The following is a 17,813-nucleotide window of genomic DNA, read 5'->3' on the forward strand; positions in this document are numbered from 1 at the left end:
AGCTGCTGTTTAACCTCTGCCTAAAGAGCTAAATAGATGTTCAATCTTTACCTCTAATTTTAACTCTGAAAACTATTTTTCAGGGTTCAGACTCAAACCTGCATCACAACCGAACATTATGTCAACAGAAAGCTTTGGTTTTTTGCACGATTCCATCACTTTTGATGTTTCATAATTATGTAGTTTGTAAGTTATCTGGAAAACTCAGAGTCGACATGTAGATGCAACATTTTCACTTTGATCCTGATGAAAAATGGTGACATTCATCAGTTTGTCCTTGAATGTGAGCTTCATGCTTGAACCTAAACAAAGACGCCACCCTTTTATTTTTATGCCACAGCTCGACTCTTTGAAGTTAAATAAATGTGAGTGACCAAACACTGGAAACGTCTTTTTTAAAGTCTTTTTATTCAGCGTACACATACAGATTTCTTTTTACTGGCATATCAGACACTTTAAACCCGTTTGACATTCAGCTCCAACGTGAAACGACAGGAAAATGATAGCAGATGATGACGACACGATAAAGGCATGTTTTTATTTGCTGAAACCTGCTGCAGTAAATGTTCATCACATTGCCTTGTGCCTCGACCTCTCAGCAGCACATATATTTATTTACTTTGACCTGTTAGGTTTAGGATTCATGTGTCAACCTCACAGCCTGAGGACCAAATCTGGCCCAGCACACAGCTGAGAATGATCCCCCAAACAGTACACATCATCTAACTGCAGCTGTGGCCTGCAGAGCACGTGGAAGAAAGCTGAGATCGCCCCACTGTGCCCCGATACCGACCCAGCTTCATGAGTGGGACCCAGATATGTTCCATCTCTGCTTTCAGCATGAAAACGTCTTGAAAATGGAGACTTGATTGCACAACAACCCAAAACAGAAAACGTTAACCTCGGTAACTTTCTCAGGTATGCCTGAAACAGCTGGCGTTACCATGGAAACTCAACTCAGTCAGTCAGTAAAATCACAGCAGTGATAAAGTCACCTGATGACAAACAGCACACATGTATCGAATACTGAAGCTGTTTACCTGCAACACAAAGTGCCTCGAGGTGACGGTTGTTGTGATGAACTGAATTACATATAAAACATGCAGATACATAAATAATCTTTACACATCATTTAGAAAAGCAAAGAAGCAAATCTGTGACTTTGATGTTAGAAATGTGTTGTATCAGTGAAACATACATTTTTTTTAGGACTCATCGAAGACCAGCACCCGTCCATCGAGGTGGACGACCTCACCAACGGCCCAAAGGTTAAATCGAATAAAAATAATCTCAGTTTAAAAATAGTCAAACCTCAGATTTGAAAATCACCTTGATACCTGAAGCCCCTCCCCCTCCCTCAGGCGTTTCAGGCCGGCTTGGTCTTTCGCGTGTGGATCTTCATGCGGCGCAACAAGTGGCTCTTCTGACTGAAACATCTGCCGCAGGTTTTGCAGTCCAGCGTCTCACCTGTGTGACTTCTCATGTGAGTTTTTAACATCGCGGACTGAATGAACCGTTCCCCGCAGGTGTCACAGGTGTACGCGCTCTCTCCCGTGTGCGTCCTCATGTGGAGCGCCAGCTTATCGCTCCTCACGAAGCCTTTTCCGCAGGTGTCGCAGGCGTACAGCTTCACGCCCGTGTGGATCCTGCGATGTATCATCCGGGACCTGTGCTGAAAGGCTTTTCCACAAACATCACATTTCACCGTCTTCTTCCCGCGTCTGTCACACAGTGGCGCTCTAACATGTGAGAGTCGTTCACACAGTTTATGCGTGCTGTGTAAGTATAGTGACCATGAAGGGATCGCTCTGCTGCCCGACTACCAGCTGCTCCTCCTGCTTCCCTTCGATCTGTGGAGCTTCTGGTTCCTCCTGGTCCACACTGGAGCTCCTCTCCTGGTCACAGAGCTGCTGCTCAGGGAGAACCTCCTCCTCCTCACAGACCTGCTGCTGTGGGACGTCTGGAGGGATAAAGGGTTGATAATGTCACAAAAAGAAAAAAAGATCACAGCTGATCTACATGCTTGAAATCAGGGCTGCTGAGTCAATATTAAGATGATTATCATGGAAAACATAATGGACAAGAAGGAACTGATCTTTTAAAATGTAGCGGCTCTGCAACTTTAACAGTTCATAAAACTTCAAAGCTGGAAGTAACGTCTGATCTATCCTGGAATGAACCAAGCCAGCACAGGGAAGTGAAACTTAAAGTCTGCATCTGCGGCTCTTTGTGGCTGCTTCCACGAGAGGTTTCACTCATGTAGGGAACATTTGGTCACCACTCAGGAAGCAGCTTCCTGCTTTCAGCCCATGTTTGCGTTATGACGAGCTGCAGACGGGAGCTCCTCGACCTAAACAGGTTAGAGGAACTGAGAAACGGGGCCGCCCGGCAGGAGTGTCGGAGCAGGCTTTTGTTTTTCCATCAGGTTAAACTGGTGAAGGTTTGAGGCCAGCACAGAGTGAATCCACAGTTCCAAACGATTTCAGGAAAACTGGGAAAAACTAAAAGGTCTAAAATGTACACCGGTTGTCTTGAGTTCTCCTGTTTTCACACATGCACCTCTGCTCTCTTTGGCAGTGCGTCGCAGCTGATAACCCTCCATCTCCTCCTACCCCAGCATCCTCCTCTGTCCTCCTTCATTACACCCATGAACCTCCTCTGAGGTCTTCCTCTTTCCCTCCTGCCTGGCAGCTCCATCTTCATCCTCCTTTGTCTGATATATCCACCCTCCCTCCTCTGCACGTGTCCAAACCCTCTCAGCCTCTCCTCTCTGATGGACTCATCTCTGATCCATGCTGCTCGCTGAACATGTGATCATCTTCAGCTCGGCCTCATGTCTTCGTGTCAGAGCCACCGTCTCCAAACATCCATCCCAGCAGGTCTCACTGCCAGCTTTAAACTTTCCCTTTCACTCCTTTCACTTACGCTGCTGTCCTTTTGTCACAGATCACCCTGCCTGCCTGTTTCGATGATTGACCCGAGTTATTTAAACTCATCTACTGCTGCCCCCTTCAGCTTCCCCTGTCTCCCTCTTTTTTTTACTGCACTAAGATGTTGACTTTTGACATGTTTTCTGTGTTTGCAGTTGTAAACGTGAGCGCTAATTTCGTGGCTGACCTCAAAAACACCTTCTGCGTCCATCAGTGCGTCAAACCTGAGACCCTGTGATCCACACTAGCTCACACTCAGGCTGTGCAGGAAACCCACGGCCTGTTCGCTCGCAGCTGAATAAACGTCCCGCAGAGCTGTGATCAGGATCCTCCCTCAGAGGGACACTCACCTGTCCTGTGCAGCTTGATTTGGGGTTTCCAGGTGATATCCAGCAGTCTGCGCTGACGGTCGATCTCTTCCTCGTACTGGACGATCGTTTTTTCAAACTCCAAGAATATTTGTTCAGCAGCAGCAGTTAGTCGCTCGTTGATGAACTCTCTCAGATACTGAACTGAAGGCATCGTTGCTGCAGCACAGTCTCCGCTCAACAGAAATAAAACTACTATCTGTTTACTTCCTCTGTGTGTCACAGTGAGAGGTTCCGACAGCGCATCGGCGTCTAACTTTCGTTCCGCCTACACAAACGAAGCGTCCACGTGATAAAAGGTAAACACTGAAAACTAACGGGTGTGAAGAAGGAAAGTCAAATATAAAATCATCTTCGTGGAGATTTGAATTTTATTTTTAACCCATCAGAACATTTTTGATGCTTAAAAGTTACAAACTCTAGAACATTCCTGTTGTCCGTTTTTCAGATCTAATAATGGGAGTCTGTTACTTCCCGATCGTTGTCTCTTGAGTCACCACAAAGCCTGGATGCAGTGTAGATGAAACTGCTTTCAGCTGCTCCTTTATTCACACCGGGTAGCTCCACATGTTAGCTTTGGTACTTTTTACTCCAGATGTCCTTCCTGATGTGTCCCTGAAGGATTTGTGTCTGCTCTTGGGGTCAAACCAGGGATTTTTCACTTGTTAAATGTAAACCCCCACACTATCTGCTACCCTGGAGCCACATCTGTACAACAGATCCTGGAGGAACAGGAAGTATGTGCAATAACAATGTTAAAGACTGTTTGTTGTTAAATGGCTCATGATGTGAGGATATATTAAATTACATCTGGATTAAATTCAAAGGATTTTGATCAACTAAGCATGTCTAGAATGAGTCATCTTTCAGACAGACAGGGCTGCGTGACATCGGCTGGGATTGGAAAGCGTACGATATCAGGCAGATTTTCAGGAAAACATTCATGAGTCCATACATTGTTCCCTCATTATCCACCTTTTCAGGACACAGACACTGACTCGTTCACAGTGTTGGGAAGGTTACTTTTAAAATGTATTCCGTTACAGAATACATGCCCCAAAATGTATTCTGTAACGTATTCCGTTACGTTACTCAATGAGAGTAACGTATTCTGAATACTTTGGATTACTTAATATATTATCGTGCTTTTTACAACAACGTGAATGTACTATTGCTGTGATTTATTACTGTTACTGAAGGTCCGCGACTCCGAACTGTAGTAAAGGGACCTCTGACTAATAGGCGGGGTCCCTGTCGGCTCGTAGCCGAAAAATAGCTTTACTTTGTTGTGTGGGTCAACTTTGCTAGCAGAGACAGAGAGAGGCGTTGAAAGGCTGCTCCAACGGAACTTATTGTTTTCGGAGGGAAACACGAACGTGGTGTACAGTCGAGTCTTAATAGCTTACTTACAACTGGGCTCGTCAGGCTCTCTTCTTGGCTGCAGTGGTTATTATTATATTTACATGCTTCCAGCTCCCGTTTTTCCTCGACGACAACTCGTACCTTTCCACTCCCCTTTTTCTCCCTCCTCGCGCTCACAGACACATAACGTGTATGGCAGTCCATTCTCCCTGCAGCACGGACTACACTGGCCATGATGCTACATTCTTTAGAGCTATGCTTGTAGCATTCAGCCTGTTAGCTTAGCACAACAACAACAACGAAAAGGCGCTCTCTCACCCAGGAAACACGCAGTCGCAGAGAGAGAGAGAGAGCGTCGCCCTGTAACCATGGCAACCGTAACGCTGCCGCCTGGAACGAAAGAACGTAGCTGTCAAACAAACCCAAACAGTCCTGACCCGCGACAACATGAAACGGGAAAGTACCGCAGTGTAATCCATTTATTTCAACAAAGTAACTGTATTCTGAATACCACCTTTTAAACGGTAACTGTAACGGAATACAGTTACTCATATTTTGTATTTTAAATACGTAACGGCGGTACATGTATTCCGTTACTCCCCAACACTGCTCGTTCATCACAAGCAGCGTCTTCCGCAGCTGGAGGTTACATCCTGGCCTCCAGCAGATTTGCACACCATTAGTTTAGTCACGGAGAAAAGGGGCCAGAGAACAGATCAGGGACTCAACTCAGAGTTTAAGCTGGCTCACATTTTTTAACAGTGCACCATCTGAGTATTATCGCTCTGTTCACCCAGATCATTAATAAATAATGCACTAAGCTGCATCCCTGGCCTGCATGGGATCACACACCATGTGATCACACAACATCACGCAAATACTTGATAATCAGTGCTCACTAACATCCACATAAAATCCTAGAATGTCATTCAGCAGGACTACCTGGATGCTCTGTTATTACTAGTTAACTGCAGCTTTTGGTGCTTCAAGAGTGGAGGGAGGGAAGTGAAAGCAGGTTCTCAGTGGGCCGGTTCAGTGGAAACTAGACTAAGACTGGGTGACAGGAGAAACTGGCCTAATGCAGTTTTCACTCAGGCCAAACGTAACTGAGCCAGAAGTGCAACAAGTCGCCCAAATGCGTCTGTGATGCGGGGTGACACACGCAGTGTATGTCTACAAATGACCTGCAGGGGGCAGCGGTGCGCCTGCGCTGAGTTTAGTCTGCCAGGAGAAGAAGAAAACCCACTCAAGGTTTATTGTTAGCTTAACTCCTCTGAGGGCTGGAGTGGAAGGCGGTGGGGTTTTCTTTCTTACCCTGTTTCAGGCCCGTGTTTCCGCAGGTGCAGTAATGATGACCTTACATCGGGACCTGAGACGGTTTATTAACGGCCGACTAACTGCTGCCGCCGAAGAAATATTCCTGGAGTTTGAAAAAACGATCGTCCAGTACGAGGAAGTGATCGACCGTCAGCGCAGACTGCTGGAGATCACCTGGAAGCCTCAGATAAAGCTGCACAGAATAGGTGAGTCCACGCTCAGCGAGAAAAACACTTCACGGAGGATCCTAACCGGAGCTCCACGGCACATTTACTCAGCCAGGAGCTGAACACGAGCTGCGGGACAGTAGGCCGTGTATTTCCTGCGGGGTTTGGATTGTTGCGGGAAGAAACGAGTGAGGCCGAACTAACATGGCTGTGATCGGCACACAGTCCGTGGGCCCAGCAGCACGCAGAGCTGGGCCGGGCTAGAGCCGCTGTCAGCGGACAGCGAGGTGGCGATCCGCGTTCAGCTCTGCTTTTACGCGCGGGGTGATTGATGAAGCAGGAGTGCTGGGGCCAGAGTGGGCAGAGGGTCACGTCATTAAATACCTCTCACCTGAAAACAATTCCCGGTGAAAGTTCGACCTCTGACTGTCTGCAAAGTGTCAGGGCCCTGCTGCCATTGGTGCTCTCAAACATCCTTGAAGGGTTGGAGGGAGGCTGTGTAAGATTCCAGCATCTATAACGGCCCTGAGCTCGGTCCTTCACAGGGTTCAGGGTACATAGCTGCTTCTATGAATGAACCCCTCCAGTTTTTGTTCTACAGCAAACGGTGGAGGCATGTAACCCTTAGTGGGGGTTGTCCCCTGTGAGACAGTCCTGAGGGACGTTACATGAGTCGTGTGTGAAAATGTGCTTCACAATGACCCGGATGGCACAGACATGTACACGTCCTCCCAGGCATGACACCCGAATCCCTTCAGGGTTGCACCAAGAATCAGTGTAAAGTCTGTAAATCAGACCTGTGGAGCTTCCTGCTGTGCAAAGCAATAAGAGAGAAGCAAAAAAAAGTAACTTTTATACACAAGGCGCAAAATATTCTTTTAAACAGTCGGCCGCATGTCTTCTTTATTAAAGCCTGAATATGGAAACACTTTCATCCAGCCTGTGTGATATTCCCCAGTTATGACACCGTGTACCAAAACCAGCTGTTTTAGAAAGACCACGTTTCTGTTCATAACGTATCCAAAATCTGTGACGGTCTTTGCTCTCATTTTTCAAATATACATCTATGAAACACTCCTATGTCTTTCTCAATAGAGCCTCACCTGTGGGATTGTCACAGGGGACTGTGGGAGGTCTCATGTGACCAACGTGCTGTCAGTAATGGAAGGAAACACTAAGCACGTAGGAGGCGCATCTGTAACAGATGGAACGGATGGTTTTGTACAGATGTCCATGAAAATGCAAACAAACACATGATCAAAGCGTTAGTCCAAGAATCCCTCTGTTTGAAGAGTCGCTCGTGTTGTTGGTTCCTGCAGCTGCGACGGGGGTTTGATGTCATTTGATGTCGTGCATGATTAATAGTGCGAGCCACCCGCTGTAGCGCTGATTGTTTGGTGGCTCAGAGAGGAGAGTGCAGCTGCAGCTCAGGAAAGAGGAAGGAGACAAAAAGAGACACCAGGGAGTTTGTTTATTTTCCACTTCCTGCTTGAAGACAGAGCAGCGCCTATAAATAGCAGCAAGAGAGGAAAGAATCACATTTGAAGGCATTACTCTGCGACCTGTGACAAACACGTCGTCGTTAATGTGTCGTGAATGAAAGCGTTGAATGGAGAGGCCGGAGAATCAGTGTCTGGAGATTAATGAGAAGCCGAATGAGGAAACGGGCTTGACACTGTTAGCAGCAGCAGCTCTGCTCGTGGTCACCTTCCTGTTTTTATTATTGAGCAGCTCTGTGAGCCCAGATAAGAGGAAGTAAAGCTAAATGAAGAATCAAAGCGGTACCAGTTTCTTTAAAAACACCAGTCAGTCAGTACATCCGACTGACACGTGTGATTCAGCTGAGGAAGAACATCCGTGACATGCAGACCACACTCATACCTGGTTTTTCTGTTCCAGTATTTACTTTCCTTTTACTGACAGCAGACGCTGAGCCACGTCAACCAAACAAGCAGTCTGTGGTTGAAAAGCCTGAGATCCCTGAAATTTGAACCCTGCTGATGGTTTCGCCCTCAGCTCAGTCACGGTTGGATCTCACAGAGACACACGTCCATCTTTATTGGTACATGAATCCTATAATTACTCCTTATCAGAACTGTAATCGCTGCCTTTTTGCTGACCCAGTAATTTGAAATATCTTTGAGCCTTTCCGGCTCAGATCTGCATAGGGTTGCAAAGGGGCGGAAAATTTCCGGTAAATTTCCGAAAAGTTTCCGGTAAATTTCCATGGTAAGTTAAGCTTGGGAATTTTGGAAATATTCCATATTGGAAACTGTCCATGGAAATAATGGGAATTATGGAAATTAATGGGAATTTAGGAGAACTAACTGGGAATATATTATTTCCAAGCATAAATATAAACAGAAATCATAAGAAAACCTCCATGCAAAATGTTTTCAACAGATATTTAAACAGATTTATTTGTAAGTACAGTAGAATAGAACACGTTTCAATAACTTGTTTCATGGATGAATAAAAACAGAAATGTTGAGTTCAATATTACCATCCCCTAACCCCGCTCATTCAAAAATGCCCCCTGTCCAAAAATCTCCACAAAGTCCCATTCAAAAGGTTAAATGAAAAATGCCACTTATCCTCCAAAACGTCCCATTAAACATTCAAATCTTCCTTCAAGCAATCCTCTTTTCTCATTTTTGCTCAGTCAATAGACTCTTCCTGGACCTCATCATCATCCAACAACATGTCCACTTCCTCAGCATCCAACTCTGAGTCTTCCTCTTCAGTGTCACTTTCCAGCTTTGTTGAGGATGGCTCTGTGTCAGGCTCAAAGAGCCGTAGGTTTGCCCGAATGCCGACCAGCTTTTCCACTCTCACATTTGTGAGCCTGTTGCGAACCTTTGTGTGGGTGTTCCCAAACAGTGACCAGTTGCGCTCGGAGGCGGCTGATGATGGTGGGATTTGGAGGAGGATGGAGGCTACAGGTGCAAGGGCCTCAGATTCACATAGTCCCTTCCACCAGGTGGCTGCAGATATGTGCTGGCATGACTGCCATATTCCATCCCCTTTCCAAAGGCCTTGCTTTGTTCGATACTTTGCCAAACTGCCTAGAAGTTTGCCTTTATCGAGACCCAGGTGGTCAGACATGGCTGTAATGACCGCATAGGCACCGTTGATCTCTTCCCCGGAAAGTATGCCCTTGTCATATTTGGGGTCCAGCATGTATGCTGCTGCATGCACTGGCTTCATGCAGAACTCCCTCCGCTGTTCCAATGACTTGACCACAGCCGTTTCCTCTGCTTTCAGTAGTAGGGAAGTGGGCAGAATTGTCTGGATTTCTTCTTTGAGTTCTGCAAAAAGGCACTGGACATCTGACAAGATGGCACCATCCCCCTCTATCTTCGCTATTGCTGCTGCAATAGGTTTGAGGATTTTCTGACTGCTAGATACTCTTTCCCAGAACACATCATCCAAGATGACCTTCTTGATGTCACTGTCGATGCCTACAGACTGGGATATGGCCATCTCTTGCAGAGACTCCTTTCCCTCCAGAAGGCTGTCAAACATGATAACAACACCACCCCATTGCGTTATGCTGGGAAGCTTCAGTGTAGTACTCTTGTTCTTTTCCTTTTGCTTTGACAGAAATGTAGCGGAAGTTACTTGTTTGCCTTTAACATATTTCAGAACTTGCTTCACTCTCTTATTCAGAGTGTCCATTGTTTTTAGTGCCATTATGTCTTTTAGGAGAAGGTTTAGTGTATGGGCTGCACAGCCAATAGTAGTTATATGAGGGTAGGTCTCCTCCACATGTGCCCAGGCAACCTTCATGTTGGCTGCATTGTCAGTGACCAGTGCAAAAACCTTATCTGGTCCAAGGTCATTGATGATCACTTTTAGCTCATCTGCAATGTATTGGCCTGTGTGTCTGTTTTCCTTTGTGTCTACACTCTTGTAGAACACAGGCTGAGGAGTGGTGATTATGTAGTTAATAATTCCTTGTCCCCTGATATTGGACCATCCATCAGAGATGACTGAAATACAGTCAGCTTGGTCAATGGTCTGTTTCACCTTTGCTTGAACTCGACTGAACTCTTCATCCAGTAGATGAGTAGACAATGCATGTCTGGTTGGGGGAATGTATGCTGGTCGGAGAACATTCAAAAATCTCTTCCAGTACACATTGGATGTCAGCATCAGGGGTGAGCCAGTTGCATAGATTGCACGAGCGAAACACTCATCTGCGTTTTTCTGGCTAGTGTCATCCATAAAATCAAAGAATCCTCTGATGCCAGAGGGACCAGGAGCTGATGAGTGGGTATCTGACTCTGATACAGCTGAAACAGATTCATTTTCCCCTTGAGTGGAATTCCTGGCTGCTGCATGTGTTGGGCCTTGAGGAATTTTTTGGACTTTGCAATGTGCTGCTGCATTTTTGTGGCATTCTTCACGTACGTCTTATCACAATACTTACACATATATACAGATTTCCCTTGTACATTAGCTGGTGTAAAATGTCTCCACACATCAGATAGCGCACGTGGCATTTTTCTGTAAAATAAAACAAGAGCTTGTAAAAATGCTAATGCAATGCAAGAGATCGTAATAATACAATTGCAATATGATAATAAACAGATATAAATAGTAAGGCTAGCTAAACAACTGGAATGATCTTCAAAACAAAACAACCAAATGAGGAAGCTAGCATCTTCTTTATGTTATACTAGCTATGGCTTATTTAGCATCTAACAGATGCTAGCATTTTATTTAGCATCTTATCAGATTGCTATCTACCAGATTAATACATTTTATGTGATATTCACAATTTAAACATTTAATGAATATATTTTCCCATAATATCATCAAAACTTACCTCACTTGTTAAGTCCACAGGCTCAAATGTGTGCCTTTAATACTCTTTGTCCTTCAGGCTCAAAAGTGTGGTCCATGTGTACATGTGATGGAGGCATGCACAGTGCCAGTAGGTGGTCTCAATAGCCATGCAGCAAGCTTGTGCTCTGTACATGTGATTAAGGAATGGCATGGATATTCAAGTGTATTTGAATTGCATTTGTTTGTTTTTGTCAATATTATGCTAAAATATACTTTCCTCAACTATATTTAAGTTCCCTAAGAAGAGCCAACCTTCAATTTTGAAAATTCCCACTTTATTCCCATAAATTCCCGTTAATTCCCGTTTATTCCCATAAATTCCCGTTAATTCCCGTTAATTCCCATGGAAAGATTCCATCTTTGAAAATTCCGGGAATTTTGCAACCCTAGATCTGCACTCCTCTACGGTCTGCTGGTGATGCGTTCAAGGACTCGTTTAAATGCAGAAAACTACATGTGCTGCATACAGCAGCCTGCAGTTACTAATGCCTGGGATTTTGACTTGATCACAGACTTGCATTCAGAGCTGAAGTTGGTGCATGAAACGTTAATGCTGTCTGACTCTTTCCAGTCATGAACTACATTCAGCCATCGATGTGCACACACTCTGCTGCTGTGTGGTCGTTGTGCTCCTGGGACTCTCTCAGAAAAGACTGATCTCAAACAGAATTATTGATCAATAAAGTTTAAAAGGATAAAACACACCTGACAGGAGGTAAAGTTTGTGGGTCAAAAACGGGGACGTGCAGCTAAAAGTATTTTGTACTCTGAGCTTTGCAAATGACACACATGAAGCCGATTATCTGTTGATTATCGTTAAATTCCAGTTGTGTGTATGAGCAGATGTTTCTCTGTCATCGCACCGGTGACCTTCCTTTTCTCTCTCTGTCCCTCCAGGCCTCCCACAGCACCATGACTCCAACAGGGAGAAACTTCCTACAGAGCAGGAGAAGCTCTCCAGCCTGGAGCAGGAGTCACAACATGATCGTAATAAGGACGAGGCTCCTTCTGAACAGGAGACCTCCAGCCTGAAGCTGGATCCTCCTCAGCAACATGACTGTAATAAGGAACGGGTTCTTCCTGAGCAGGAGGGGAACTCCAGGCTGGAGCAGGAACCTCTGCAGGTTAAAGAGGAACTGGAAGAACTCCACACCAGCCGGGTGGAAGCAGCGCCTCTGCAGATTAAAGAGGAGCAGGAGGAGCTCTGCACCGCCTACCAGGCAGAGCACCTTATAGTGAAGGAGGAGGACGATACCTTAATGGTGACTCTTACTTACGGGGAAAGTGACAGTGAAACAGAGCCAATCAGCGAGCAGCTCCTGTCTCACAGCCCGCCTGCAGCCGAGAGCCGAGATCAGGAAGGGAGCACGAACGCAGCCTCGGGATCGGGCGCAGACGCAGAGCCAAAGCCAACGAAGAGACTCGCTAAAAGCAGAAGTGACAGTGCAGAGCGCGCTCCCATGTCAGAGAGTCAGGGTAATACGGACGCAGGTAAAAAGCCTTTGAAATGTTACGTTTGTGAGAAAGTTTTTAAGGATAAGTCCCAAATAAAAAGACACGTCAGGATCCACACGGGCGAGAAGCCGTTCGCGTGCAGCACCTGCGGGAAGAAGTTCTATCAGATATACTTACTGAAATATCACGAAAGGACTCACACGGGCGAGAAGCCGTACTCCTGCAAAATATGTGCGAAAAAGTTCAGGTGTAGCGACAGTCTGTTGGTCCACATGAGAATCCACACGGGCGAGAAGCCGTACGGGTGTAAAACGTGCGGGAAGAGATTCATCTGCACGTCAAACCTGAAGAGCCACACGAGGATCCACACGGGCGAGAGGCCGCATTCCTGCAAAACCTGCGGGAAGAGCTTCACTCAGAGGGGCAGCCTGACCGTCCACATGAGGACGCACACGGGCGAGAAGCTGTACTCCTGCAAAGCGTGCGGGAAGCGTTTCTGTCAGAGCGGGACGCTGCTGATCCACATGAGGACGCACACGGGCGAGAAGCGCTACTCTTGTAAAATTTGTGAGAAGAACTTTACTCAGAGCAGTCACTTGTTGCGCCACACGAGGACTCACACAGACGAGAAGTCGTCCTGAAATCTCAGCAGGGGGCCGGGGTGAAAACGCCCCCTCCCGGGCAATAAGCAGAGCGTTCGGACGAGCTCCGGCACCGTGCAGGGCGGAGTCATAAAAGCTGGCTCTGGCCCGAACAGCACTGCATTTGTAGCTTTCACAGTATCGCTTTTGTTCTAGTATTTGGTAAAGTGTCCGACGCTGACCCGGGTCGCCGCCTCTGAAATCTTAAACATTCAGCGACGGTGCACCGACGGCCGAGTGCGTTCCCTGTGTGACGCTGTTACAGTGGCTTTGCATGATTCTCTGCTCAAAGCGATCTTCACCTGACAGCGAGCTGTGATGCAGCGTCCGAGATCGTCCTGCCTCCCTTTAAGCTGACTTTTTTTTGATTGGCTGCCCGTTATTGTTGTACGGAGGGTGTCAGAGGCAAGACTGAACATCAGTACAGGTATTAGAAAGAATAACCTTTTAAAAGCGGCGATTCTCAGGCTACATCCACACGTACACAAGTATTTTTCTAAATGGAGATTTTCCATTTTCAATAACAAAAAAGTATAAAATCCACACGTGCATGTTTGAGATCTCCGTCCACATGTAAACGGAAAAAATGAAGTCAAACGCTGTCGAGAACATGCCAAATCCTAACCATGCAGAAATGTTGGCCAATCAGAAGTCTTGCAGGCCGGGAGGGAAAGAGTAAACAAAGAAACGAGTCGTACGTGTGGACAGACATTATTCCTCAACATCACACTGGAAACAGCAAAAAACAAGAAAGTGTGTAAGCGTGTAAATACTGCAGGCAGCACGACTAACACCAACAGTTTGTCTGCACCACTGTAGAAATCCATCATGTAAACAAAAGGCGCTGCAAGACTGAATCTCTCGTCCACACGTAAACACAAAAACTGAGTTTTTGAAAATCTCCACCCTGGGAGGAGTTTAAGTCTCAGTCTTCAGTGCTCCAAACGGCGTTTGGAGGGTGGATGAAAGGCCAAACGCAGAGAAAGAGCTGCATCTTCAAAACTACGTGTGGACGTAGCCTCAGTGCTGCAGATCTCCAGACTTTCATCGGCGCCTCATCAGACACGCGCCGATATGTTTTTACCAAACAAACTGAGGATATTTAGGATCTTTTTTAATAAGCAGCTCGTTAAGATCGTCGCACAGACGAGCTGGTTCTGTTCGTAGCGTCAGATTAGCTGTCGCTCTCTCTCCTTTGGCTCATCTGAAACTTTAATATTCACATCTGTATTTTAAACTGCGTAAAAACAGAGCGCGGGCTCGTTACTGACGCGTGTCTGGGTCTAACGTGGTTGTGAAATCAGAGCGAGCCGGGCTGTGTGTCTGTTCTCTCTTCTGCTGCTCTCACGGTTGTCGTGTTGCGTTGTCGTCTTCTCTGTACTTTTGTGGAGGATTGTGTAAGGGCGCTGAGTCCCACATGCTCTGCCAGTGTTCTGTTACTGTGTGTGCCACTCTTCCACAGAATAAACATGCAGATCCAATCCCTGCGGTCACTGGTGTTTTTTAACCCACGAGCAGCCAGTTTGGAGCAGACGCTGTCTTTGAGGTTTGATTTCTGTCGGCGATCATGCAAACAGGTTCATTTCAGAGTCCCTGCAGCTGCTCCTGAGGAGTGGAAGAAAAACTAGAAAGTGGGATTCAGGAGATCATCCAAGCATTCCTTCCTCTCCAGCTGACGTCAGGAGTGTGGGCTGAGAACCGCTTCCCCCGCCTGAGTGGCCTCAAAGTCGGCTGGTAGTCCTGCTCCAGCAGCCGCAGTGGAAGATTTTCCCCAGGCTGATCTCCCAGCTCCACTCCCACCTTGTGTGCTTGTTATGTCTGCAGTCATAGCAAAGTTAATCCTAACAGATCTTTAGACGTCAGCTGGCTAAATAAACTTTGAAAAGCCTCCTCGCGGATGCCTGGATGTTACACGTCACTGGTTTTACAGTCACTTTGTTTCCTGGTGGAAGCTGAAGGCGGATTTCTGAAGCAGCTTCTGGTCATCAGGCTGAACAAGCTGGCAGAGACGTGATGTCAGTCTTGTTGTGCAAACACAAAGCTGAGTGCAGACGGCGGCGTCGCCCTAAAGCTCGTTTCTCCACCGAATTATGGAGACAGAAGCTGCTCTCTGAGTCCTGAGCTATTATCTTATTTGATCATTTGCACATACGTTACCCCGCAGAGCTCTAATAATTATAAGTGAAATATTTCTCCGGTGTTTTTCTGTCATCACATTCGTGTCATTCTGTCCCTCCAGACCTCCGACCGCGACACCTCTCCGAGGATGAGGAGGTTCTCGTGAACCAGGAGAGGGACTCCAGCCTGAACCAGGAGGAACCAGCTGCTCGACGGATCAAAGAGGAGGAGGAGGAGCTCAGCATCAGTCAGGAGGGAGAGCTGCTCGTTCTGGACGAGGACGGCGACACCATCATGGTGACCGTTACGTACGGGGAAAGTGACGACAGCGACCCAGAACCGGAGCGGGAGCAGCTCCCCTCTCACAGCTCTCCCGTGGCCGAGAGCCGACGTCAGGACAGAGGCAACCACGTGGACTCGGGATCGGCTGTGCAAGCGATGTACAACAACGTGGACAACGGCCTGATATTTAGCGGCCCTGTTTACATGCAAGGCTTTAGGAATGAACCTCTGATGATGCAACAAGACATAAGCGACCCGGACGAGAAGCCGTATCCCTGCAAAATATGCGGGAAACACTTTCGTAAACGCTTTAATCTGGAGATCCACATGAGGGCTCACACGGGCGAGAAGCCGTTCTCGTGTAACGTGTGCGGGAAAGGTTTCACTCGGAAGGACAGCGTGATCCTGCACATGAGGACCCACACGGGCGAGAGGCCGTTTATCTGCGGCTTCTGCGGGAGGCGGTTCGGTCGGAAGGATAATTTGGCGTCCCACATGAGGATCCACACCGGCGAGAGACCTCATTCCTGTAAAATTTGCGGCAAAAGTTTCTGCCAAAGTAACGACTTGTTGCGCCACACGAGGACTCACGCCGCCGAGAAGCCCGTTCCCTGCGACATATGCGGGAAAAGATTTCGGGACGCCTCGACGATGAATTTTCACAAAAAGAGGCACAAGTGAGAAGTCCCGAAGTGTTCAGGACTGAAAGGGAAAACGGTTTCATCTTTGTACAAGTAAAACACATCACGTGTGTCACGTCATAGCTCTCTACCTCTGCTACATGTGGGCTGTTTGGACACATTTTGTCTTCCTGGGTGTTCTGTGACTGCGTCAACTTTGAATCGTTTTAGAATTACGAGGCGTTGCTGACCGTAGGTACAAACTTTATCTTCCTCTGTCCGGATTATGTTTGCTTTCGTCTGCAGCCGCATGAGGATATCTGAGCTGTAAGCAAAAGGTCAGAGTCTGCGTGAAGGTGTGGTCAGAATATCTGAAGTATGAAAGTGCTCGCAGTGGAAGGACGGCCCCAGAAATGGCGTGGTGATACAGACCTGTTGCGCATTAAGTGCCATTGAAGTTTCTGCAGCATCAGCGGAGGTGGCTGAATTCTCCGGATACTAAGGAAAGGTCATACAGTGCTTCCTTCACTACGTCCTTCAGCAGAGGATCCTTCAGGGCACAGGTGTCGAACTCCAGGCCTCGAGAGCCGCTGTCCTGCAGGTTTTAGACGTGTCCTTGATCCAACACAGCTGATTTAAATGGCTGAATTATCTCATTAACATGAGGGCTGGTAATTAACTAATCAACCTAGCCCTAACTAACCCTGACCCAGGGTGAGATCTAAAACCTGCAGGACACCGGCCCGCGAGGCCTGGAGGTCGACACCCCTGCTTTAGGAAAACGAGACGATGCCGTCCCGTTTCGGGAAACGAGCGATCGAACCAAGCGACGCGGCTCAGATCATGAAAATGTTAATCCTGTGTTTTCCATTTTATTCTGATTCATTTGACCCTTACAGGCTGTGATGAACCCTCAGCTGAAGTATGATCATCATATTGTGATACAAATAAAATCTGCTTCTTGTAAAGTTGTGTTGTGCGATTTAATTTAATCTTAATTTGTTAAGATTGAGCTGTATAAAAGTATCTGTGGGTTTAGGGTTCACCGGCATTCAGGCTCATCATGGCTGAAGTCCTTCCTGAGGTTGTGCTGGGTCTCTGCAGCAGGAGATGAGCGGACAGGAAGTGCAATTAACCAGAATGTGAGAAACATCTGATTTCCCTTTATGGGCTGTTTTTGACATCAAGTAAATCTGAATAATCTTGATGTGTTAATACAGCCTGCATGAAGACACGCCCAGAAACACGCCCTGCATGGCTGAGCTGCCAGCAGTAAACTGATAAAGCCTGTAACAGCACACAGGTGAGCTCGGAGGATCTCATCTGGTCCTCAGGATGTTGTAGTTTCATTACAATGGACCCACATCAACAACATCCACCGACACAGCATTAGGCACACTGCATCAGAACAGTCGCATCTTTCCTTCACCTTAATGTTTTCCATCGAGGACAAGAAACAGGAGGGAATTTGTTTTTTGGGAACCATTCATCCAGATTCCTCTAACACTGTCAAAGACAGAATATGCTGCGCTAAAACCATCACGAGTCACAAAACAGTTTCAGCCTTGTAATAAAGTCTGGACAGTGATCAGATTTTCAAACAAATCCATTAAAATAAAACAATCAAGATCCAAACTAAATGCTAACTTTGAGTAGTTAATACATTTGTTAAGGGAGCAGGAGACTGAAACCCAGAGAAAGA

General features: G+C 46.7%; 1 protein-coding gene and 1 pseudogene across 4 annotated transcripts; one reads left to right on the forward strand and one right to left on the reverse strand.

The window, feature by feature from the left end:
- Positions 1-405: 405 nt before the first annotated feature.
- Positions 406-4,698, reverse strand: LOC146647378 (uncharacterized; annotated as a pseudogene). Its single transcript, XR_014908447.1, has 2 exons — positions 3,281-4,698; positions 406-1,960 (listed from the first exon to the last, which is right to left on the reverse strand). The product of XR_014908447.1 is annotated as an uncharacterized LOC146647378 (transcript).
- A 720-nt stretch (positions 4,699-5,418) lies between these two features.
- LOC146647379 (uncharacterized) lies at positions 5,419-16,809 on the forward strand. Of its 3 annotated transcripts, none has more exons than XR_014908438.1 (3): positions 5,419-6,183; positions 11,893-13,518; positions 15,331-15,457. XR_014908438.1 is itself a non-coding variant. In XM_085388853.1 (3 exons), exons 1-3 carry the CDS (start codon positions 6,009-6,011, stop codon positions 16,170-16,172), a joined length of 2,142 nt encoding a protein of 713 aa, XP_085244979.1. In that variant the 5' UTR covers positions 5,432-6,008; the 3' UTR covers positions 16,173-16,809. The 3 variants fall into 3 exon arrangements, 2 of the variants coding, with proteins under 2 accessions (XP_085244979.1, XP_085244980.1); XM_085388853.1 differs by having other exon boundaries at positions 5,432-6,183; positions 11,893-13,017; positions 15,331-16,809; XM_085388854.1 differs by having other exon boundaries at positions 5,462-6,183; positions 11,893-12,486; positions 15,331-16,809.
- The last annotated feature ends 1,004 nt before the right edge of the window (positions 16,810-17,813 follow it).

Source organism: Rhamphochromis longiceps, linkage group LG18, assembly GCF_057381845.1.
Source record: "Rhamphochromis longiceps isolate RC_006_pf linkage group LG18, R_longiceps_female_GT1.1, whole genome shotgun sequence".
In the NCBI taxonomy this organism is placed as follows: Eukaryota; Metazoa; Chordata; class Actinopteri; order Cichliformes; family Cichlidae; genus Rhamphochromis; species Rhamphochromis longiceps.

What these genes read in the sequence shown, in the direction of transcription:
- LOC146647379 (XM_085388853.1), top strand. Translation starts at nt 6,009, where the DNA reads ATGATGACCTTACATCGGGACCTGAGACGGTTTATTAACGGCCGACTA. An exon ending in GATAAAGCTGCACAGAATAG is followed by an intron (nt 6,184 to 11,892) that starts GTGAGTCCACGC and finishes CTGTCCCTCCAG; the next exon opens with GCCTCCCACAGCACCATGAC. An exon ending in GCGCTACTCTTGTAAAATTT is followed by an intron (nt 13,018 to 15,330) that starts GTGAGAAGAACT and finishes CTGTCCCTCCAG; the next exon opens with ACCTCCGACCGCGACACCTC.